The following is a 22,911-nucleotide window of genomic DNA, read 5'->3' as shown; positions in this document are numbered from 1 at the left end:
AGAAAATCATTGATCGGCTGCCTCTTGCACTCCCCCTACTGGGGATCGTGCCTGCAACCAGGCATGTGCCCTTGACTGGAATCGAACCTGGGACCCTTTAGTCCACAGGCCGACGCTCTACCCATGGTGCAAAACTCGCTAGGGCTTTTGATGTTTTTTGAATTGATTTCAGAGAGAGGAAAGGAGAGGGAGAAAGGAATAGAAACATCAATGATGAGGGAGAATCATTGATTGGCTGCCTCTTGCATGCCCCCTACTGGGGATTGAGCCTGCAACCCAGGCATGTGCCCTGACTGGGAATTGAACCGTGACCTCCTCCTGGTTCATGGGTCACCGCTCAACCGCTGAGCCACACTGGTTAGGTTGAATCTTTTTTCAAAGAGGACTTTGCCTTTTCAGGACTTCTGATTGTGTGTATTGCTGCCTGGCTTGTCTCATAACTATTCCATGTGAGGAGCCTAAGAAGAGCTAGGGAGATGGCTTCTGGGGGACGGGGAGAAGCAGCATGCTGGTTAGAGCCTTGGACATCTGGGGAAAGGCAGAGTCTCACTGGTCCCCGAGTTCCCCTGATGGATGGATCTCAGTCTTCCCTCAACCTGTGTGTCTGGTGTTGCCTTCCTCCCTCTTGCAAGCCGGCTTCCTCTATCTTCTGTGGGTGTGTCAAGGCTTTTCTCTGGGACCTAGCTGGAAGGGAGCTCTCCCTTTGAGACAGTGCTCTATTTTTTTGTACTATCTTTTATGCACGTGTAAATGATTGTATTTCTGTTTTTCTAAACCACTAACCTCATTCTGTGAGAGGTGACCACTGGTACTTACTTCCAGACTCACTTCTCTGCATTCTATGTAAAGAAGTATTTAGTTTCAGTTTATAATTAAGTAGGTGCAAGTATATTTTTTGTAGCCTTTTGTTTTAAAAAGCTACATCTCAGTGTACATCTCAATCTTCCTACACAGAATCCCTCTCTCCACCTTCTGCTGGCATTGCTCTTAGGGCTGGGCATGAGCCACGGCACACTTGAGTGCTAGGAGGCAGGCAGGAAACTATTGAGGCTGATGGGAACCTCTAGGAAGTCCTGGGGAGAAGGGGATGATAGTAGGTGTAACAGTAAAAGTGGGAGGCCCCAGGACACTTCACTGAATGGTGCGGGGGTGGAGTACTCAGCTGAGGCAAGGCCCTGCATGAGCTGTGGGGCTGAGCCAGGGGCCAAGTGGGGAGAGGCATGATGAGTATCCAGGTCTAAGCTGCCAGAAGGTGTTACTGAATTTGGAGGCTGCCAGGGTGGCTGGAGGGGAGAGCAAGCAAGATGGGCAGTGGGTGCACGGCTCCCCTGCCTGCTACTGGCAGGTAGGCACCTGTTTTGATGGACTCTGAAGGCCATCTGATTTTTTTTTTAAAGCTTTCTTTTTTTTAAAATCCTTGTTCTTACTCCAAATTAACTAAAAGAATATCCCAGAAGTTTGTTCATAAGGACCTTTCAGAATAATTTGAGCTGGCTGAGTGAAGAGACCTCATTCTTTGCTTTCCATACCCTTCAAAAGGAACATGGAAAGAGCAGTGGGTATTGTGTGGTGGGACCTGTCTGGTGGTAGCCCATCACTGTCCAATTCACTGGACAGAGGAAACGACTTACATTGAAAATTAGTAATATGTCTTGCTGGTAAATCTTATATAGATCTTGAGGAATTTCGGAGCTACTTGGAGAAGCGTTTTGACTTTGAGCAAGTTACTGTAAAGAAATTCAGAACTTGGGCCGAGCGACTCAGTGCCTTTTGAGTTGAGATCTTTATTCCCCTCTGTCCTGTACCCGGATCCTGCCGGCCAATCAGAAGCTTATTACTCTATCTGTGCAAGATGCACCCACAAAGAAAGGTGAGTGGGGCTTATAAATTGTAACATTGGCAGACTGGTTATATTGTTATTTTTCATTTGATGTTCTTAAAATGTATACTTTGTGTGTGAGTTGCATTTTAATTGAAAGCTTATGTTTACCCTATGAATGCTGAATTCCGACACATTCATGGCAGTGAGCCTCTAATTCAATGACTTGGTAACTTGGATGGTACCAGGTCCTGAGTGCTAGCTTGTAGTGGGGTCCTCACACTGTTGTTGAGATGGTCCTTCTTGTCACAGAATTTGTCATTAACCCCAACGGGAAATCTGAGGTCTGCATCCTGCACGAGTACATGCAGCGTGTCCTCAAGGTCCGCCCGGTTTATAATTTCTTTGAATGTGGTAAGTTTGACCTTCCTCGTCTCAGTACTAAGTCACACACCTCACTTTGACCATGGCTGGGGAGATGGGAACTGGCTGTTAGTTGGGATAGAAATGAAAGGGAAGGACAAGGAAAAGGATATTGCAGATAGGCAGTTCATTTTTATGGGAATGTGTCTAGACTAAGGGTTACTGCCTCTGCTTCCCCTTATATTGTTCACACTCCACCCTCCCTCATCTTCCTTTGTTCCTTGCTCTGAGGAAGGCCTCCCATTGTCTCCAGGCTCCCCCAGGTGGATGAAGGAACTTGAGGCCTGCCCATCCCGTCAACTATCTCCTGTCCATCCTTGTCACATCCTTGAAAACCAATTTTTCTTCCTGTTGGAAGCCAGAACCTAGGAATTACTCATTGCTTTTCATGTTTCTTTGGCTCACTACATCTGTGCATCCCTGCCCCTCACTGTACTCTGTCCGTCTTTCACAGACATTGGTCCCTGTTCCTGGTGGTTCTGCCTCTGACCTTCAGCTCACTATCCCATGGTCCCCCTTTCTTGAAATTTTCCGGGTGTGTTCTCTGCCTGCTGACCATCTCAGCCCCATCTCAATGCCTCAGGGAGTCTCAGGTCTCTGTCTTCCAGCAGCAGTCTTGGTGTGAGCAGATTGTGTGTGTGTGTGTGTGTGTGCGCTTGAGTGTGCACACTGGCTTCTAATGTCTTGGCAAGTGTGTTTTAAAACAGTAATTTTAATTTTAAGAGAACCCAAGTGAGCCTTTTGGCGCCTCGGTGACCATTGATGGTGTGACCTATGGATCTGGAACTGCAAGCAGCAAAAAACTTGCGAAGAATAAAGCTGGTAATGTGCCTGCTTAGATGTCAGAGCCCCATACTACCCACTGTGATTGTCCCTCCTCTTGGTTGGGGAGGGCTGAGCAGCAGGAGTGGGAGTGGTGTGGTTGGGGAAAATCCATTTTATTTCTGTAATTGTCTATTTGATTTTTAAAAATTATTTGCTCATTGGGAAAGATTCAGATATAGAAAGTAAAGCCTGAGAAATAAAAGTAGAAAGTCCCTTCTTAACTCATTGGCAGCCAGGCTGAAATCTCCCACCCTTTTCCTCCCTACTCACAGAGCTGACTGGGCTGCACTAGGCACATGTTGTAGAGGGGGTTTGTATTTAAACGGAGCAAAATGTGGGCATGCTAGGAGATGAAAAACAGGTGAGTCAGCATGCTATTGGCATTCTCTTTGAGTGGTTTTGACATTTGTGAGGACGATTTCCTGAGTCCTTCAAACTGCACATTTGGGACTGCCACTCATTGAACACATAGCAGATCCGGGGAAAAGCTTATGTTTTCTGGTTAAAACCCATTGCTCTTTTTGACCGTGTATGTGCTGTTCACTTTTATGCTCAGCACTAGTAGTTGTTGGCATTTTTTTCCAACAATTTGGAAAACAACTACAACAAGAATTTGCCCCAGCTCAGGGCTATTTGGCCTCTTCTTAGAAGTGGACCACATTGCAGGGTAGGTGTTGGGTGCACCCCAGACTCTGGTACCCATAGGCTGATTGGTGAGGTTTCTATTATTCCCATTGTCTTCCAGAGCGGCTCTGCCCTTCACAGAGTGTGAAATATGTCAGTTTTGTTCAAATCTCACTAGGTCTCGGGTCGGTTTAAGTGTTTTTGCTCATGGGACTTAGCGTTTCCCTCGGTGTTGCTTTCTTTCGATGGTGTATGCTGAATACAATTGGAATAATACATTACTGTCTGTCCTTCCTCTGTGCGGCTGTGCTGGGCTCATCCAGTGCACCCCGTTCTCTAGGAAGGCCTATTGTCCTTTTTTTTTTTTCATATATTGATTTTTTTTACAGAGAGGAAGGGAGAAGGAGAGGGCTAGAGAGAAACATCGATGAGAGAGAAACATAGATTCAGCTGCTTCCTGCACACTCCCTACTGGGGATGTGCCCGCAACCAAGGTACATGCTCTTGATCGGAATCGAACCTGGGACCCTTCAGTCCACAGGCCGATGCTCTATCCACTGAGCCAAACCGGTCAGGGCCTATTGTCCATTTTTGAGAAATTCTGTCAGAAGACTTTTTTTTAAATCCTCACCCAAGGATTTTTTTCCATTGATTTTTAGAGAGAATGGAAGAAAGACGGGAAGACAGAGAGAAATATCCATGTCAGTGAAACACATGGATTGGTTGCCTCCTGCACGAGCCCTGACCAGGGCCTGGGCTGGGGAGAAGCCTGCAACTAGGTACGTGCCCTTGACCGGAATCTAACCTGGGACCCTTGGGTCCACAGGCCCACGCTCTATCCACTGAGCCAAGCTGGCTAGGGTGACTTTTTATTTAAAAAAAAAAAATGTTTTTATTGGTTTTTAGAGAGAGAGGAAGGGAGAGGGATATACAGATAGAAACATCTATGAGAGAGGAACATCATCAATCAGCTGTTTCCTGCACACCCCCTACTGGGGATTGAGCCCACAACCTGGGCGTGTGCCCTGACTGGGAATTGAACCGGTGACCTCTTAGTTCTTGTGTTGATGCTCAAACTCTGAGCTATACTGGCCGGGCCCCAAAGACGTTTTCAGCTCAACAGGCTGGGTGTTACTGAAGTCATGGAGCAGTTAACATAGAGCAGGCCCAGCATGGGGGTGGAGACATTCTGGTGGCAGGACCCTGCTGCACTCCTCCCCACGAGCAGGGACCTACTTTTTCTGCCCAGACTCTAGCTTCTCTTTAGACACCTGCACTTGGATGTCTTGCTGGTTCTATAACCGTACAGGGCCAGACTGTCACACATCCCTCGCCCCTCCCTCAGTGCCCCACATTCCCATGCCATTGGTGAGTGGCACCCTTGCTCACTTGGACACCTGTGCTCAGCATGGAGTCATCCCTGTGCTCTGTCCCGCAGCTGTTTTTCCAGATAATCCATCTGATCTGGCTGCTTCTCCTGCCACACACATGTAGCTTACTCAGTTTGCAGTTCTCCCTACTTGGTCCAGGTTCTGCTGAGCCATTTGTCCGCATGTCACGTGAATCCTCTGACATGCACATCTCCTCTCCCTAAACTGCTACAAGTGCCTCAGGGCCAAATTGCCTCTGTCACTGCCTCCTTTTCTTAGGATGTGCTCTTTTCCATCCTCTGCTGTCTCTGTCTCTAAAAGTACTGCTGCTCCCTAGGGCCCTTGCTCCCCTGATTCGTAGGGTCCCTGGTCCTGCAGAGGAGCCAGTGTATAGCTTGCTCTGCAGTTGGAAAGCAGGCTGGGCCTAAATCCTCATCCTCAAGATTTTTCTTCTCATAGCTCGAGCTACGCTGGAAATCCTCATCCCTGATTTTGTTAAACAGACTTCTGAGGAGAAACCCAAAGACAGTGAAGAGCTTGAGGTGAGTGTCATGACTGCCCTGTTTGGAACTGCAATTCTCAACTCAGCCTGCCCTGCCAGTGCAGGGTGTGCTCAGTGATTTAATCATTCAAGGTGATATTGTTTGTTCATATTTTATAAAAGGGGAAACTTGCTTATCTTTGTACAAGCACAAGCACAGGAAAGAAATGTAATTTTTGTCCCCTGTGTCTTGTAATTGGTAGCAGGAAGTTGCTTGTGAGCAATAAATGTATTTGGAAGTAAATCAGCTCTCTCCTTATAGTAGATCTGTGGTGGGAATGAACCTTTGAGGCAGGGTCTACAAAAGTTAAATTAGTCTTATATTAAGAACCATTTAAAACTACTTGTGAACTTTTTTGGGGTAAATCTGTTTCTATGATTTCTAACAAGGGCTTTTCAAACTCTGAAGAGTTTGAAAGATTATATATCAATAAAGCTTTTAGTCTTTTTAACTAAAAGCTTTATTGATATATAATTTATATGCCATGAATTTTATCCTTTTTTTTTTTTTTTTTTTTTTTTTTTTTTTTTTTTAAAAATATATTTTATTGATTTTCTACAGAGAGGAAGGGAGAGAGATAGAGAGTTAGAAACATCGATGAGAGAGAAACATCGACCAGCTGCCTCCTGCACATCTCCTGCTGGGGATGTGCCTGCAACCTAGGTACATGCCCTTGACCAGAATCGAACCTGCGACCTTTCAGACCGCAGGCCGACGCTCTATCCACTGAGCCAAACTGGTTTTGGCAAATTTTATCCTTTTAAACTACAGTTCAGTGGCTATTTGTATATAATCATCACAACAATCTAACCTTAAAAATTTTTAGCAATAATTCCCAATTCTCCCCATTCCCTAGCCCTCAACACTAATTAGAAGCCACTAATGTACTTGCTGTCTCTGGATTTGCCAGTTGCTATCTCTGGATTTGCCAGTTCTGGACATTTCATAGGAATGAAATCACATATGCGGTCCTTTGTGACTGGCTTCTTTCACTTAACATGCTGTGTTATTTGTGGATCTTATTAGATTGAGAATGTTTACTTCTACTCCTGGTTTGCTAAGAGTTTTTGCCAGGAATAGATGTTGGATTTTCTCAGATAGTTTTTCTGTATCTAATAAGATGATTGTGTGTGTTTTGTCTTTTACTTTACTAATATGGTGATATATTACATTGATTTTTGAATGTTTTTTTTTAAGCTGTGATAATTTGTTATTTATTTTTAAACATCCATACATGCCCCAACAGGGGATTAAACCGGCAACCTTTTGTTGCACAGGACAATGCTCATCCAACTGAGCCACTCCAGCTGGGCTGATTTTGAATGTTAAGCTAACTTTGCATTCCTGGGATAAATCCCACTGGTCATGATGTATCTTTTGTTGTTGTTGTTGTTTTTTCTTTAGTTGTTGTTAATCCTCACCTGAGGATATTTTTTCCAATGATTTATTTTTATTTTTTTAGAGCGATTAGAAGGGAAGTGGGGACAAGGGAGGTGGAGGGAGAGAAACATCAATGTGAGAGGGACACATTAACACTCCAACTAGGGCCGGGAACGAACTTGCAACCAGGTACGTGCTCTTGATGGGAAATTGAACCCATGACCCTTTGTTACACTGATCAACACTCTAACCAGTGAGCAACACCAGCCAGGGCAATTTATAATTATTTTTATGTATTGCTGGATTTGGCTGCTAGTATTTTATTGACTTTTTGTAGCTATATTTATTTAGAAGGGATACTGATCTGTAGTTTTCTTGTATGTTTTTGTCTAGTATTGGTGTGGGGTAATACTGGCCTCAAAGAATGAGTTGGAAAGTGTTCCTCTTCCATTTGTGGAATAGTTTGTGAAGGACTGGTATTAATTTTTTAAACATTTGATAGAATTCACCTGTGAAACCACTGGGGCCTAGACTTTTCTTTGAAGTTATTTAGTTCAATCTTTTTACTTGTTATACATCTATTCAGATTTTTTATTCCTTCTTGAGCTAGTTTTGGGATATTGTATCTTTCTGGAAATTTTTCAATTTGATGTAGGTTTTGTAATTCATTGGTATTTCTTTTTCTTGCCTTATTATTTTGGCTATAATCTTGAGTACAGTGCTGAGTAGCAGTAGGGAGGGTGGACATCCTTGTCGTGTACCTAATATTAGGGGGAAGCATCTAGCCTCTTGCCAGTGAGTATGATGTTAGCTGTCAGGTCATTTCATCAGATCAAGGAAGGTCTCTTCTATTTCTTCTTTATTGAGTGCTTTTATCATGAAAGGGTGTTGGATTTTTGTCAAATGCCCTTTCTGTATCTGTTAACACTATCATAAGGTTCTTCTTTGTTAATACTAGTATAGTGAATTATGTTGATTGATTTTTTAAAAATGCATTTCTGGGCCCTGGCTGGTGTTGCTCAGTTGGTTGGAGCATTGTCCCATGCACCAAGGGGCTGCAGGTTTGAGTCCCCGTCAGGTCACATATCCAGGGTTCGGGTTCGATCTTGGTTGGGATGCATGTGGGAGGCAGTCGATTGTTGTTCTCCTCTTCTTCTCTCTCTAGAATCAAAGGAAAAAGCGTGTCCATGGGTGAGAATTAAAATTTAAAAATGCATTCCTATGATAAGTTCTACTTGGGTGTGATAGAAATTTTTTTATGTTAATGGTTTCAATTTGCCAATACTGTTTAGGATTTTTATACCTGGTTTGTGAGGGATTTTAGTTTGTTATTTTCTTGTACATCCATGGTCTGGTGTTAATATCAGGGTACTACTGCTCAGCATCATAAAGTGAGTTGGCAATTGTTCCCTCCTCTTCAGATTTTTTGAAAGAATCTCTATAGAATCAGTGTCATTTCTTCCTCTTAAATGTTTGGTAGTCATCACTAATGAAGCCATCTGCACCTGGAGTTTTCTTCAAGGAAAAGTTTTTAGCTACAAATTCAATTTCTGGAATAGAATAGGGCAGCAATTTTCTTTTCTTTCTTTCTTCCTTTTTTTTTTTTGGGCAGCAATTTTCAAACAGTATGCTGCAAGAATTTTTAAAACATGCAGTACCTGACTAGTCAGGGGCACTGACTTCTTTTCCCTTAGATTGTCAAATAAAAAAATGACAACAGCCACACAATAACCCTCTAGCGTGAATGAATTAAAATCATACTTTTTTTTTTAATTAGGCAAAAAATATACTTTTGTAGTGCCGCAGAATTTTAGTCATTAGTTTACGTATTCCATGAGATGAAAAAGGTTGAAAATCACTGGAATAGGGCAATGCAGGTAGTTTGCATTTTTTAGGGATTGGTCTGTTTTATCTAAATTTTTAAATTTATGGGTCTTGGGTTCTCATGTTTCTTCACTGTCTGTTGGGCCAGTCACCTGGGCTCTTGCTGTTCTCGGTGGGTCACTTCTGCCCTTTGCCTTTGCTCTAGAGTTGGAGTACCTACACGCCCCTGGCAGGTTAACCATCAGTAACATGTGGCCATGGCTACTTGGTAATTGTGGTGTTGACCTTTGGCAGAGGCTGTTGGGTATTTGGGGGCTTCTGAGTGTGGGCATGTGTGTGTGTTGGCTTTAGCTCTGTCAGGGAGGAACCTGGAGCTGTAGGGTTCATAGGTTATCCACCTGCTTAACCTCATTACAGGCCCACAGCCCAGGTGCTGACTACTGGTTAGAAAGTTAGTCCTCACAGGCTGAATGAAAAAACCAGACAGTGCTGGTGTGTTGGCTGCCTGGCCAGCCATTAAGGATGGGCCCAGAGCCTTACATCTTGATAAGTAACTTTTCCTGGAAACTGATCCACAGTGATATGGGCGCTTGAGATGGAGGCACCTTGTGGGGACCTGTGAGAAAACAAATAGCCAGGTGATAGCAAGAGGATTTCCTGTTCACAGAATCAACAATACTCTTCAGAAACAGTGCCTTCCTTTCCTCCACTCAGTCATAGTGAGCCTGTCTCCTCACTGAAGCAGATGGAGGTAGAGGAACCCCACCTCCCTGCTCAGAGCAGAGGGGAGGGAGATGGAGAGAACGCCACGTGGAGATGGGAGTTAGGCTTCCACAAGCCACCAGAAGTTGGAAAAGTCAAGGAAGGCTCTTCCTTGGGAGGCTTCAGAAGGAGCAGGACCCTGCTGACACCTTGACTTCTGGCCTCCAGAAGTGAGAGAAAATTAATTTCTGTTGTTTTAAGCCACCCAGTTTGTGGTACTTTGTTATGGCAGCCCCAGGAGACTAATACAGCCCCTCCTGGGGAGGTGAACCTTGCTCCTGAGTGGCATCCATTCACCAGGGGGCAGCTCCTGTCTCTGTTGTGCAGAATTTCCCTGACTGGTGAAGTGGTTTCTTGTTAACCTTTCTATTCTTTGGTCGCAGTGATCACTTTCAAATCCAGGACAACATTGTGTTTAAGACTAGAGCCCGACCAGGCACTTTGTAGCCTTTGGGGAGAATTAGAGTGCAGCTTTTGCTTTGCTTACTTTCTCTTTTCTGTTATCTCACTTATGATGATGTTCAAGTTTTTCTCCAAAGGTTATTTATCCTTAGATTTCAGACTAATTATGTGAAGTCTGAAGATTCAGGTTCAGAAAAGGCTATCCGGGCTGGCTAGCTATGCAGCCCAGGTCCTCACTGCACCAGGGTCTCCCACCCCACCCATGCCCTCTCTCTAGCCTGGTGTAGTGCAGCTACTCATCCTTGTCTCCAGAGGGCCAGCTGGACAGTGAAGTGGGGGGTGTGAGGTGCTCTATGAGGCAGTAAGGAGGACAGTAAGCCTCTGGGGGAAGCAGACAGCATGGGGAGCAGCTCTGCAAGGCCAGTACTTAGGAGTGGCTGCTTTGTTTTGTAGTATTTTAACCACATCAGTATCGAGGACTCGCGGGTCTACGAGTTGACCAGCAAGGCCGGACTGTTGTCTCCCTATCAGATCCTCCACGAGTGCCTTAAAAGGTAGGGTGGGAGCTTCCCGTCCTAAGTCTGGTCGGGGGCTTCTATCTGGGTGCCCAACATCCTTACTGGCTGTTGATCCTGACTCAAGAGGCAATGCTAAAGCCCGAGAGCCATTGCAAGTGTTCCCTGGCGGTCCGTCAGAGAGCCCCATGGGATCAGGTTGGGTGTACCTGGAGAACCTCACCCTCCAGCTGAGAAGCAGTTTTGGGGAAAGGGTTGGCATTGTCTTGAGAGAGCCCTTAACTTTCTGGAAGTAGCTGTTTCCTCCTTCTCAGCTGATGCCACCTGTTGTCTTTGTTTTTTCTTAGAAACCATGGAATGGGTGACACATCCATCAAGTTTGAAGTGGTTCCTGGTAAAAACCAGAAGAGTGAATATGTCATGGCGTGCGGCAAGCACACAGTGCGCGGCTGGTGTAAGGACCCCATCTCCTCCTCCTTGCCCCCCAACGTGCTGGCAGATGACCGCTGGGGGATGTTGCCTTGCTGCCACCCCATCCTGGGTCTCTCTGGGAGTTTTGAGCCCCTTTGCCTTGGTTCCCAGTCACTGCCCTACTGTTGCTCCTGAGCTCCAGCTGTGTGCACTGGCCGCCTACAGTTTTGTCCACCAGCATCTCACCAACATCTGAAACACAGTCAGCCTGAGGCTCGACTGGTAGTCCTGTCTGTGCTGTCTCTGTCTTCTCTCTCCCGGGCTAGGACTGCTCATTCTGGTTAGGCCATGTGTGCCCCTCCTGCCATCTCTGCCCCCAACAGTTCTTGGTCCCTGTGGTTGATGCTGCTCAAACAGCAGCAGACTCTCCACCCCGCTATGTTCTGCATTCCTGTGCTGCCCCTCTGCCTTCTGGTCTCTGTGCACTACCTGTGCTCTTTACCTAATGTGAGTTTTGAAATGACTGCCTTTTAAAATATAACTTTATTTTAAAAGAAAAATTTTTGTTACTACTATATACACAAAACCAATGCTGTATAAGTTAGAAGGTAGTGCACAAGTTGACCCTGGGAAAATTCAGAACCACGTTGAGACCTGGTGTGCCTCGCACTCCAGCAGACACCAGTCCCACTGAGAAGTGCTCCTAAGCAGGTGGGCGGAGCTTGAAATAGAAGAGGGATCCTGGTGCCAGGATTCTCTCCTCCACGTGGGAAGCCCTGTCTGAAAGTGTGGCTGGCCTGGGCCTTCTGGGAAAACCCTCCTCCTGTGCCTCCTCCAAGGAACCTGAGGCCACATGCTTCATGACACCTCATTGCTGCTTGACAGTGTCTGGGAATATGGGGTTGTGGTGGGAGGAAGGGCCGTTAAGCTGTGTGACTTGATCATGTCCTGACCTTCTAGAGCCTCTGATGGGCTGTTCTGTGAAGTGAGATAGGGGTGGGTCCTGGTCTGGAATTTTTAAGGTGTTTGTGCTCAGCTTGGTGGTGGAGCACTTCTCACCTGCTTCCTGTAGAATGTGCCCTCAGCTCAAGGGGGTGGGGGTGGGGGGCAGATGAGCTCCTTTTTAGGCAAGATGACTGTTTTGGATAGCTGGATGTTTGTGACTCCCTCTCTGTGTATCCTTCCCCTCTTCACAGGTAAAAATAAGAGAGTTGGGAAGCAGTTAGCCTCTCAGAAAATCCTTCAGCTCCTGCACCCACATGTCAAGAACTGGGGGTCTTTACTACGCATGTATGGCCGTGAAAGCAGCAAGATGGTCAAACAGGTAACGGGACTTTCCTCCCAACCTTGGAGTACATGCTTGGGGTCCCACTGTCACAGGGATAGAGTCAAGCAGCTCTGCTCTTGTTCATGGCCACCTTTCTTGGGTTCTCTGCTGGGCTATTTCTTTGACTTTGTTGGGGTGGGGTCATCCTGCCCAAGGGGCCTGGGCCTGGCTCTGGCAGTGTGGGGAGGGGACTGGAGCAGCAGAAGTGCAGATGGTGAGTGCTGCCAGCCCCAAGACCTTAGTCCAATGATGGGAGGCCTTATGCTATTTTGAGGCCACACAGTGGCTGAGGGAGAGTGAGCATGCAAGGGCAGCTCTCTTGGCTATGAACACAGTTACTGAGCTTTAATTAATTCAACAGCCTGTGTGTCATTTGTTTTGTTTCTGCTACTTTTGCCAAGATCTTGAGATTTAAACCAATACCTTTAGGTAGATCGCAGATAGTTGGATGACAGATGCTTTGTTGGGTGGAGGGAAGTACTAGGAGGTGAGTGTTTACATTTTCAATTTTCTCCCTGATGTTTATAGAAATGCTCTGGGTTATCAGCGCCCCAGTAAGTAGAGGGATGGTCAGTGTAGAGTTGGGGAACTACAGGTGGTGACTCCAGAGATCACATGGTAGACCCTCAGACCATCCCTGAAGATGCTCTTGCTCTGGGCATGATAGGGGGGATGAAGGAAGTGACAGGTGCCCAACTTCCTTAGAGGAACCTCAGGATATGTGTTTTTGAGAAAACTTGGATGCAATGCACATGAAACTTACCTTGCCTTTTATATATGCTTGCCTTCTGTGTATCTTCTCGGGCTAAGGTTGAAGGAGAGAAAGCCCACTTTGGCCCATGGGTGGGAACCTTTCCTAAGCTGGAGGGCGAGGGGTCAAGCCTAGGAACAGCCCAGCATGCGGCTTTTGGAAGACAGGTGGGGTCTGGCACCCCAGATACAGTAGTTGTCCTGAGAGATGGAGGGCCTTAGGACAGTTGGATCTTGCACTGAGAGTCTAGAGCAGCCATGGGCAAACTACGGCCCGCGGGCCGGATCCGGCCCGTTTGAAATGAATAAAACTAAAAAAAAAAAGACCGTACCCTTTTATGTAATGATGTTTACTTTGAATTTATATTAGTTCACACAAACACTCCATCCATGCTTTTGTTCCGGCCCTCCGGTCCAGTTTAAGAACCCATTGTGGCCCTCGAGTCAAAAAGTTTGCCCACCCCTGGTCTAGAGCATGCAGAGAGGGCTCAGTGGCTGGGGCTGATGGCCTCCCAGCCTAGGTACCACTTTAGTCAGAGGGCTCTGGGCACAGCAAGCCTGGCTGACTGCTGTATGTAAGGCAGTGGCTAGCTTCCTTGGGTCTGGATAGGGCTGGAAACAGCTGGGTACCTGGGTGCTTTTGTCCCAGAGCAGGTTGTGGCTTTTTGTCCACTGAGGATGGGGCAGTGGGGGCAGCATAATGTTCTCTGCACAGGTTGAGGGTGGGGCAGCTGGTGTGGGGTCCAGGGCAGACCTGAGATGGAGGCACTGTGCTCCTTAGGAGACCTCAGACAAGAGTGTGATTGAGCTGCAGCAGTATGCCAAGAAGAACAAGCCGAACCTGCACATCCTAAGCAAGCTGCAGGAGGAGATGAAGAGGCTGGCCGAGGAGAGGGTGAGCACAGGCCATGGGAGGGTACCAAGCTGTGTCACACTATGGCAGCTGGGGGGCGGGAGGAGAAGCTGTCCCATAGTAACCCGTCACTGGCTTCTGATACCCTGGCAGTGCCCAGGCACCTGAAAAGCCATCCAGATTAGATTTGCTTTTCCTTGAGCTTCAGCATTCATGATTCTTATGCTGAGTCTCTATTTTATATAATTAAATTAGAGAGCTGGCAGCTCTAGTTTGATAGTGCTTGTGAAAGGCCCAGCCTTTTATGCACTGACTTTTGGTGCGGGCTGTTTGAGGGCAGGGAGAGTGCACTGGCTAGCCTTTTGCCGCGCTCCCCCCCCCCCCCCCCAACACACACACACACTCAGGGTCCTTGTGGGTGACAGACTGCCATCCTGGACCTCTTCCTCTTAGAGTCCTCAGCAGTTCTGAGGAAGGAGTGTGGTTCACAGAACAGTTGAATGCAGGTAGGGCTCAGTCCCCATGCCTTTTCTAAAACCACCCATTCAGGGAGCCTCTGGGCTCAGATCTTTTCAGCTGTGGTATCAGCCTGGGCCTGTATAAACCCTGAAGTAGGTGTCTGTTGTCTTTGTGGACCTTTTGGGTCCAGGGGATGCCTCGCTGCTGCCCTCAGGTAGGGGTGAGGAGAGAGACCCACTAGGGGCGTATCCCTGGTGGCTGTAACCTCCTTGGCTCTTCATTATTGACTGTCCTGATACCCAGGGAATCATGTACTCTGATGGTGTCCAGGGTTATCCTCCCATCCAGGGTCCTGCCCGGCCCACTCCTCAGGCCTTTATTCTTTCCAGCCTGAAATTGCAAAGCACGGGTGCCCTCCTACTCCAGAGGCTGCCTGGCACCAGTCTGCTGGGCTCACCCCCCAACCACCCATCTCCCTCTGGAGCCTCTTGCCTGAAGCTGGGCTGCAACATGTTCCCACCTCACTGGCATCCCTGACCTTCATTGTTTTTCTAGGAGGAGACGCGGAAGAAGCCCAAGATGTCTATTGTGGCATCTGCTCAGCCTGGTGGCGAGCCCCTGTGCACTGTGGACGTGTGAGGAGGTGGTGAACCGGGCATGGAGGCTGCCAGCTCTGTGCCAGGAGACCATGCACCGCTCACTCTGCAGCCTCTCATCTCCAATCTAAGTTCCTCCCCTGCAGCCACATGTCTGAGGCTGGGGCCAGAGGGGTGGGGCTCCAGTGTATGGGGACAGCCAGGGCCACATTCTACTATACCATTTCCTTGTGGGCCACCCACAGGTCTGAGTGGACATGTTCAAGCATCAGCTCAGCCTGCCCGTGCAGGTGGAAGCTGAGCTTGGAGATGACCTATGCTTTTACGGATTTGCTGCAGACTGGTTTTATGAAGATTTTCATGAATTTTAGTATGTAACATGCACTGACAAGAAATGATAGTTGGATCACAGATGAAATGAGACGTGATGGCCAAGTGCTATCGCGCCCTGTGTCTAGGGCTCCTGCAGGAACCTGGTCAGAAGGCGCATCCTGGCACACCATCCCCTTTCCTGCCTCCTGTGTTTTCCCCTTTTTTCCTGGAAATGTTATAACAGGAATGAGTATTTCAGACCTTTTAGGTTTAAAACAAACACAATTTTAGCATCAGAACTATTTTTCAGAGATTGCAGGCAAATCAAGCTGATTATTTTTCAGCCAGTGTGTTTCTGCCTGGCTTGTTCCCCAAGCCCTGAGCTGGGTTGTGATCCATTTTTCCAAGTCTTTTTAAAAAATTAAAGTTTTTTTAATTGATTTGAGAGAGAGAGAGAGAAAAGCAATCAATTTGTTGTTCCACTTATTTATGCATTTATTGGTTGATTCATGTATGTGCCCTGACCAGGGATCAAACCCGCAAACTTGGCATATCATATCAGGATGATGCTCTGAGAAACTGAGCTATCCACCCGGCCAGGGCCTTCTGAGTAAGTCTTAAAGCCCTAAAAACACACCTAGGCTGGTTACCCTTCACTGGCCTTTAGCAACTTTTTACTAAAGATTTTTGCACAGTCAAATCTCTCTATCCACTCTTCAGTTTTTAAAGCTTTTATGATATTTTAGCATTTGGAAAGAAACTTTTACAGTGTGTAGAAGATAGATTTGGAATCATGTAGCAGATATAAACAATTAATGAATTTTAGCACGTGGGTTTATTTAAGAAGAGGGAACAAGGACCCGTAGTGCAATCCATCCTTGATCACAAACTGGCACTCCTCTCCAGATTTGGTGCAAGCACATGGATGGTGGCTTCACTGGATTTCAAAGGCAGCCGCCCTGTGCAGCCAGGTCTGGTAACCAGCTCACTCCTCTGACCAGCAGCCTGTGCTCTCCAGGTGGCCCCTGTGGACGGGTGCAGGGTTAGATGTGACCCTGCTCTGAGTCCCAGGGGGTGTGGGGGCCCTTGGTTGTCCCCACATGTAAAGTAGTGGTGGTTAGCCATTGGTTTCCTGTTCCCAGCACCTCTTCAGGGTGCCACATGCTCATGGTGCACTGCCAGATACAGGAGCCCAGCGCTGGGTTGCATTGTTATGTTCTTTGGGTGTGCCTGTCCACCACATCCCCTGCGGATGGTGTTTTGTTTCCAGGAAGACAATTGGTGGTGTCTGCTTCCGGGAAGACAATGTTGGCCTTGTAGGCCACCCAGTGTATCCCTCCCTCAGCACCCATGTGACCAAGGTTAGCTTCTGTGTTGACCTTTATAAAACAGAGTCGTCAATCAAATTGCTGTAATTATACACTTGCTTCTGTCTTGCTTCCTGTCTGCAGCAATGAATAATTGACTGACGGTTTGCCCTTAAAACAGCCAGATGCGCCATTATGAACCAAAGCTTTGTGCACGTGTTACTAGAAGTGGGTGAGCCTCTGTGGCCCCACCATATCCTTCCTGTCCCATGTGTGGTGTGCGTGTTGTGTGCACACAGCTGTGCTGTGGGGGTAGAGGGCAAGGAGAGCCTCTGCTGATCTGATGCCACCTCTGTGCATCATGTATGTCCCAGATGGTGGCTGGGCCATGGCTGTAACAGTGAGCCTTGATTGTTTGGACACATAAAACAAACCTGTCCAAAAGGTTCTGACTGGTGTTTTTTTCTAGCTGTGGAAGACTAGGGGGTCTTGTGGACCCTCAGTTTGCCAGAACCTCTCTGGAGCAAACCCCAGTGAGCCTAGGGCATTTGCCTGGACACAGCTGCTCCCCATAGTAGCCAAACAGCATCCCAGCCCAGCTTCCTTCAGGGTTCAGTTAGGGGTGGAACAAAATTGAGGGTCCTCCCTTTGGTGCAGGGAAAGTGGGGGCTAGACGGGCAAGGCCAGCCCCTTGCCCTGTGTTGTACACCTCCACTCCCCCCTACACACACACTTGGCCTTGGTTTCTCATCACGGAAACATCAGTAGTTTAGCAGTTGTTTATTCTGGCCCTTGTGGTACAAAAAGAATGAGTGTGTGTGTACCTGTGTGCAGGGTGCAAGAGTCTATAACCCACAGTAACGGAAAGGCCCTAGGCAGGACAGCTGGGTCTTATGTCCTGTTGGTAGTACTGCCTCAGTGTTTTGGGGTGAGGCAAGGATTTGAGGAGCCACTTGGTTTCTGCCCATGATGCCGACTAGACGTGTTCTGGAAAGGCTGGTTTCCACTGCTCTGGGGCCTAGGAAGGAGGGGAGGACCCAGATTCCTGCTGGGTGTCATCTGGGGGCCCAGGTGAGTGCTGAGCTGGTGGGTCCTGGGGCTCCAGGGTCTCTGTGCCATTGGGGTGCTCCACTCTCTCGAACAAGATGAGCATCTCGCAATGTGGGGTCTGCGGGAACAGGTCCACAGCCACAGCTTTGACTGGCCGGAAGGGGGTGCCCTTCACCCGATTAGATGGGGCTCTGCAGAGGCTATGGTGGGAAGGGAATAGTCCAGGTCAGTCACATGGCTGGGCTCCTGTGGGAGGCGGGGGGCTGGGTGCTGGCCCTATTCCACCCCAAGCCCCCACCTTAAACTCACTCTACAAAGTTGCCCATGGCCGCCCGGGGGTTGCAGGAGACGTACAGGAGCCGCTTGAGGTTCTCAGCTCTGCGGATGGCCAGGATCACTTTGGAATCTGAGGAGACAGACTCCTTAAGGGGAGGTTCCCACCTCAAAGGAGGGGTAGCCCAATGGATGTGGACATCAGGCCTGACGCTGCACAGCCTGGTGGTCCACCCAGACGTCACTGCCCTCCATTCCCTGTACCACCCACAAATGGAGGCTACTCACGCAGGCCGGCGCGGGGTGGGTCCAGGATGGCAACAAGCTTCTGGGAGGCCAGTTTGCTCACCAGAGCAGGTACCAGGTCCTCGGCCCTCCCACAGTGGAACTCGACATTGCTCAACTCTGCAGATGGTACAGCAAGCCTGTTGGGATCCAGGATGCTCTGCCACACAGGGCCCGCTGAGCTGCCCGCTGTGGTGTCCTGAAGCCCCTGACCAGAGGTGCCATAGGAAAACTCACTGGCCAGGGAGCTTGCTCACCCTCCTTCCCTATCAGGCAGCCCCAGGCTTTGTGGGTGGGTGCACACTAGGGGCCCTGTTGTGCCTTCTGCAGTTTCTGTCATGTGTCCCCACACCCCCCACTCCCTAGAAGCCATGTAATGGATTGTAGGTGTGGTGTTACGGTGTATAGCAGTGGGGACTGCCCACTGTGGTACACTGGCTCTCACCATTGTTGTTGGCATTCACCCGGGCATCCTCCACAGCTTCCTGGCACAGCTCAATCCCCACAACTCTCTTCACCTTCTGAATCAAGGGGAGGCTGATGGTGCCTTGCACCTCCCCAGGGGCCTGGGGTGGAGAGTAGCAGGAGACATTGTGGGGAGTTGAAGAGGATCTGGGACAGGCTAGGGGGTCACAAAGTGGTGATAGCAGGAGGGTTGGGTGAGGAGAGGGCATCCTCAGCTGAGGTGGGTGGGAGGGCTCACCCGGGCCAGGGCCAGGCCGATGGTGCCAGTGCCACAGCACACGTCCAGCACTGTGCTCTCCGTATCCAGCTGGGCCCAGTCCTGGATGACTGTGTAGAGCACCTCAGCAGCTGGGGTGTTCACCTGGAGGTGGGCCAGCACGACCCAGGATGTCAAAGCAGCCCACTGCCCAAAGTTGCCTCCCCCTGCAGCGCCCCACCAAGTGCCTGCATTCCCCGGGGAACTCCCCCTCAAAGACCTGTGGCCAGTCCCTGGCTCACTCATCTTTTCTCTAGGTCTGATCCCACCCCATCCCCACCTCTAATTGCTGAAGCACCCCAGGGCTAGTGGTCCAACTGCTCTTCCATCTACAAGATGTTGGGCAACCTCACTCAGGGCCCTGACTTTAAAAGTAACTTGATGCTGACCCCCCACATCCCTAACTTAAGGACTTCTGAGTGATGGATGTGTGGGACCCTCCCCCATCAGCATCAGGCACAGACTTCACACCAGAGCCCTGGCACCACCCAGCTCCCACTCCCCACATGTGGCTCTCCAGCAGGGTTATAGCACAAAGGTCTAGTTAGTGAAATTTACTGCCTCACAGCACTTATGGCTCCCCTGCCTGAACGCTCTCCCCCAAACTTGTGCAGGCTAACACTTGTCACCTACCCTAGCCCACTATCCCAACTATGTCCTGGTATCACACTGGGCCTCCCTCCGTGTGTCTTTATGATCCCCAGGGCACTCAGCTACCTGGAAGAAGGCATGAGGGGAAATCTGGAAGGTCAAGCCCAGCAGATCTTCGTGGATGTACTGGTCCCCGGCTATGTGCTCCAGGGGCAGGCCCTCTTGGCTGGGAGTCTTTCTGTGGGTGGTGAGGCCAGTCAATGTTGCTAGCCCTCGAAAGGATTCACCCCACCCTCCCATCCAGGCTCCTCACCGCTGTCCCTCCTTCACGAAGTAGAGGCAGGTCACCCCGCTGGCCTTGCCTGGTCCCGCTGTGAAGTGCTGCGCTAAGGAGGCCTTCAGCCCTGCCAGCTCCTCAGGGCTCAGTTTCTGGGGGAGACAGTGGAAAAGGCCCTGTGAGGCTGTGCTGCATGCAACCCACGCTGGCTGGGACACCTTCACCCAGCAGGGCCACCCAGCCTGAGACCTGAGGATGGAAGTAGGCAATGGCCATGGCTTGGCCACGGCGGCTGGTGCGCACAGTCAGCTGCTTCCAGTGGCCTGAGTATGTCTCTGGGTCGTATGCCGAGTACGGAGTAGACCTGTAGGAGCCATAAGCAGCCCTGAGTCCCCAACATCTGACCAGAACTGGACAAGAAACATTCCTGTTCTCCTTTAGCCACACCCACCAGGCCACCACAATCAGGACTCTCACCCCCACCTTTCCCCAGCAGGACTCCGGCTCTCTGCTCTAAGTCCGAATATTCCGGAACCTCCTCCCAGCTGCAAGTCCTCACCGGATAAACTCTTGAAAGGCCTTCACCACCTGCTTGGTGGCCTCGGGGATGTGCACAGTGTCAAAGGGGGCCGCCACAGCACAGGTCCCGCCCTTGTACTTTCCTAGCCGGCAGCCCACAGTGTTGTCCTCTCCGTCCACTCCGATGCCCACCAGAAACTCACACTTGTTCCGATACTCGGTCTGCAGGGTGAGCAGAGGGAGGCAGAGACACAGCTGACCTTAACCTGGCAGCCCACCACTTACTTGTTCACGGAGGGAACCACAGGGAGTGGGAGAGGGCAATGTGTGAGAAGCCCCCGCTCCCCCATCGGGTGTGGCAATCCAGGGGACAAGGCCGACAACAGCTAGCAGGCTAGTGACCAACATGAGCAGTAAATGCAAAGCAAGGGATGGGTGAGGACGGTTTTCTTTAGGAGCGTGGGGTAAAGGTTTGTGGGCTCCACCTGCTGGGGTGATGGCCGGACCCCCTCCAGGGGGCAGCAGGCTTTGTTGTGCTTGTGCCTCTGCGAGATCAGCCAGGGCAGCAGGGCACGGTTGGTGTTCCCAATTTCCCTGCAGAGTGAGGGGGGACCAGGGTTAGACTCAGCCCGCTGCCCCCAAACCATCTCCAACGACTCTCCAAACGCCTAGGTGCCTAGGACCCTCACTTTGTACCTCATTAGCCCCACTGGTAGCACAGGGGTCTTACTGGCTAGCTCCCCGAGAGTCTGTGCAGATGCCCAGGAGGTCTGTACAGAGCACAGGTAGGTCTGACCAAGCATGGAGCTGAACAGAGCTCCCGTGTCGAGGGGGTGACTGCGTTCACACTCACTTGGCAAGCTTCTGCAGCACCTGTTCACACTCCAGCCGCTTCCGGTCAAGCTGCTCATCATAGGGCACCGTCCAAAGAGGGGTCACTACATCAGCCACGCACGTGGCTGGAGGCTCACCCTCCTCCTCACGCTGCCTCTTCCTGGCCATGGGATCGGCCTTGGGCCTGGCCAGGCGCACGCTGAGAGGGCGGCCCTTCCAGAGGGCACCGTGCAGTACACGCAAGGCCTTGTCCCGCTCAGCTGCGCAGCGGAATGTCACAAAAGCGCAAGGAGGTTGGCCGAAGAGTTTGGTCTTATGGGGCTGCAGGCCAAAGCGGCCCAGAAAGCGTCGGACATCACTGAAGCTGGCGTGGCGTGGCACGTTCTGCAGCTCCAATTTGAAGATCTCTGAAGTGAACAGGTCGTCCCTGATGTAGCCGTAGAGCCCTGGCTGCGGGTCTGACTTGGCAGCTGTCCCAGCTCCTCCTTCTTCCTCCTCCTTCTCGTCGGGGACTGGGGCTGCAGAGGTGCCCAGGGCACTGCTGCTGTCCTGGCCCGCAGCCATCCATTGGCCCAGGGCCCTGTGTGGAGACAGGCAGGGGCTGGGATGAGGGGTGGACTCTGGGTGCTGACGTCCAGGATTCATCGCCTCACATCTAGACCTCCACTTAGTGCTTCCCACACCCAGCTCCACCCTTTGTATCATCCACACCCTCCGATCCCTTCTCTCCCATCTCACACCCCCATCCCCAGTGGCTTCCCACCGCGCCCCCATCTCCATCTCCTTTCATGAAGTCCGCCATCGCCGCCCCGCGTCTCTAGCCGGGATCGCCCTTCACTTTGCTTCGTTGTCGAGCTTGTCACTCATCGTCCGGTCGGTCCTGCTGCCTGGATCCACCGCCTCACCCTGGGCCCGAGGCACGGGAAGCTCTCAGAGCGCGGGTTTGGCTCCCTGAGGCCGCCTCCCGGCTCCGACCCGAGGGCGGGACTCGAACCCTCGGTGCTCAGGTCCGGGTCTCGGGAATGGGGTGCACCGCCCGCCGGCCAGGGGCTCGCGCCAGTGGCTCGCCCCACCGGCCGCTGTCCAGTGGGCTAGCGCATGCAGGCTAGGCGGTGCGCCCGCATCATCCTGGCTTCCGGCTACGTCATCGCCGCGCGCCGGCACCGACTCCAGCGTCTGGCTCTTGCTTTCTTGAGCCCCAAGACCACGCGCGGCCGAGGGGCGGAAGTGCGCGCGAGGGCCGTCGGGAGCGCACGCTCTCTGGGCTGCCGGGAGGGCCGGGCATGCGCCGCGGGCGTTTTGGCGGGAAGCACGGGGCGGGCCGGACAATGATAATGTCCGTCGCCTGAGCCAATAAAGCTGCACTGGTTTTGAATCGCGGCGCGTTTCCCGCCTCCGGGGTCAGGGGTCAGGGTTCGGGTCGCTGGGCGGAGGGAAGAGCGGGCGGGCGGGAGGCGCCGGCGCCAGACGCGGAGTGAAAGAGCTACGAGTCGCCGCCGAGAGGCCCCGGAACCAGCAGCGACCGAGCCAGCCGCGCCGCCGCCACCGCCGCACGGGCCGCCATGGCGGCCGCCAAGGTGCGGCTGGGCCTGGTGGGACGGGGACGGAACCATTCTTCCTATATAGGAATATAATCATAAAATCATAAAATACCCAGATTTTCTAGGTCAGTCGGCACACTTGAAATAGTCAAATAACCGCTTAAAAGCTAATTCCCCTCCGTAAATATAAATAAATGTTAAGAACTATATCGAGCTAACACACTATTTAAAACCGAGATAGTATTAAGAATTTTCGCAAAAAAGACAATAGAGACTCAACATAATCGAACACAAAATTAAGGTTGGCGGCGATATAGCG

The 22,911-nt window shown here is 50.3% G+C and overlaps 3 protein-coding genes across 3 annotated transcripts in view; 2 read left to right on the top strand and 1 right to left on the bottom strand.

Annotated features, from left to right (window-relative positions):
• The window catches only part of DGCR8 (DGCR8, microprocessor complex subunit), a 27,329-nt gene extending 10,715 nt beyond the window's left edge, over window positions 1-16,614 (top strand). Inside the window, 10 exon segments of the mRNA XM_023748212.1 lie at window positions 1,674-1,757; window positions 1,760-1,870; window positions 2,132-2,233; window positions 2,966-3,064; window positions 5,521-5,603; window positions 10,425-10,525; window positions 10,834-10,940; window positions 12,094-12,221; window positions 13,756-13,869; window positions 14,842-16,614. Coding sequence (XP_023603980.1) covers window positions 1,674-1,757; window positions 1,760-1,870; window positions 2,132-2,233; window positions 2,966-3,064; window positions 5,521-5,603; window positions 10,425-10,525; window positions 10,834-10,940; window positions 12,094-12,221; window positions 13,756-13,869; window positions 14,842-14,925 — 1,013 coding nt within the window. The 3' untranslated portion in view covers window positions 14,926-16,614.
• A 652-nt stretch (window positions 16,615-17,266) lies between these two features.
• Window positions 17,267-22,196, bottom strand: TRMT2A (tRNA methyltransferase 2 homolog A). The gene is given in 13 exon segments (XM_014449465.2): window positions 17,267-17,751; window positions 17,861-17,957; window positions 18,113-18,229; window positions 18,555-18,630; window positions 18,813-18,935; window positions 19,548-19,659; window positions 19,735-19,850; window positions 19,948-20,062; window positions 20,258-20,439; window positions 20,703-20,811; window positions 21,071-21,606; window positions 21,608-21,631; window positions 21,815-22,196. Coding segments are annotated over 13 exon segments (1,878 nt in total). The 5' UTR covers window positions 21,854-22,196; the 3' UTR covers window positions 17,267-17,519.
• Window positions 22,197-22,386: 190 nt separating this feature from the next.
• The window catches only part of RANBP1 (RAN binding protein 1), an 8,755-nt gene continuing 8,230 nt past the window's right edge, over window positions 22,387-22,911 (top strand). The window contains exon 1 of the mRNA XM_006107458.3: window positions 22,387-22,628. Coding sequence (XP_006107520.1) covers window positions 22,614-22,628 — 15 coding nt within the window. The 5' untranslated portion in view covers window positions 22,387-22,613. The remainder of the gene's footprint in view (window positions 22,629-22,911) is intronic.

The sequence above is a fragment of the Myotis lucifugus genome, unplaced genomic scaffold, assembly GCF_000147115.1.
Source record: "Myotis lucifugus unplaced genomic scaffold, Myoluc2.0 scaffold_1202, whole genome shotgun sequence".
NCBI classification, from domain to species: Eukaryota; Metazoa; Chordata; class Mammalia; order Chiroptera; family Vespertilionidae; genus Myotis; species Myotis lucifugus.
The sequence above is the reverse complement of the archived record's forward strand: the minus strand, read 5'-3'. Positions and strand labels throughout refer to the sequence as shown.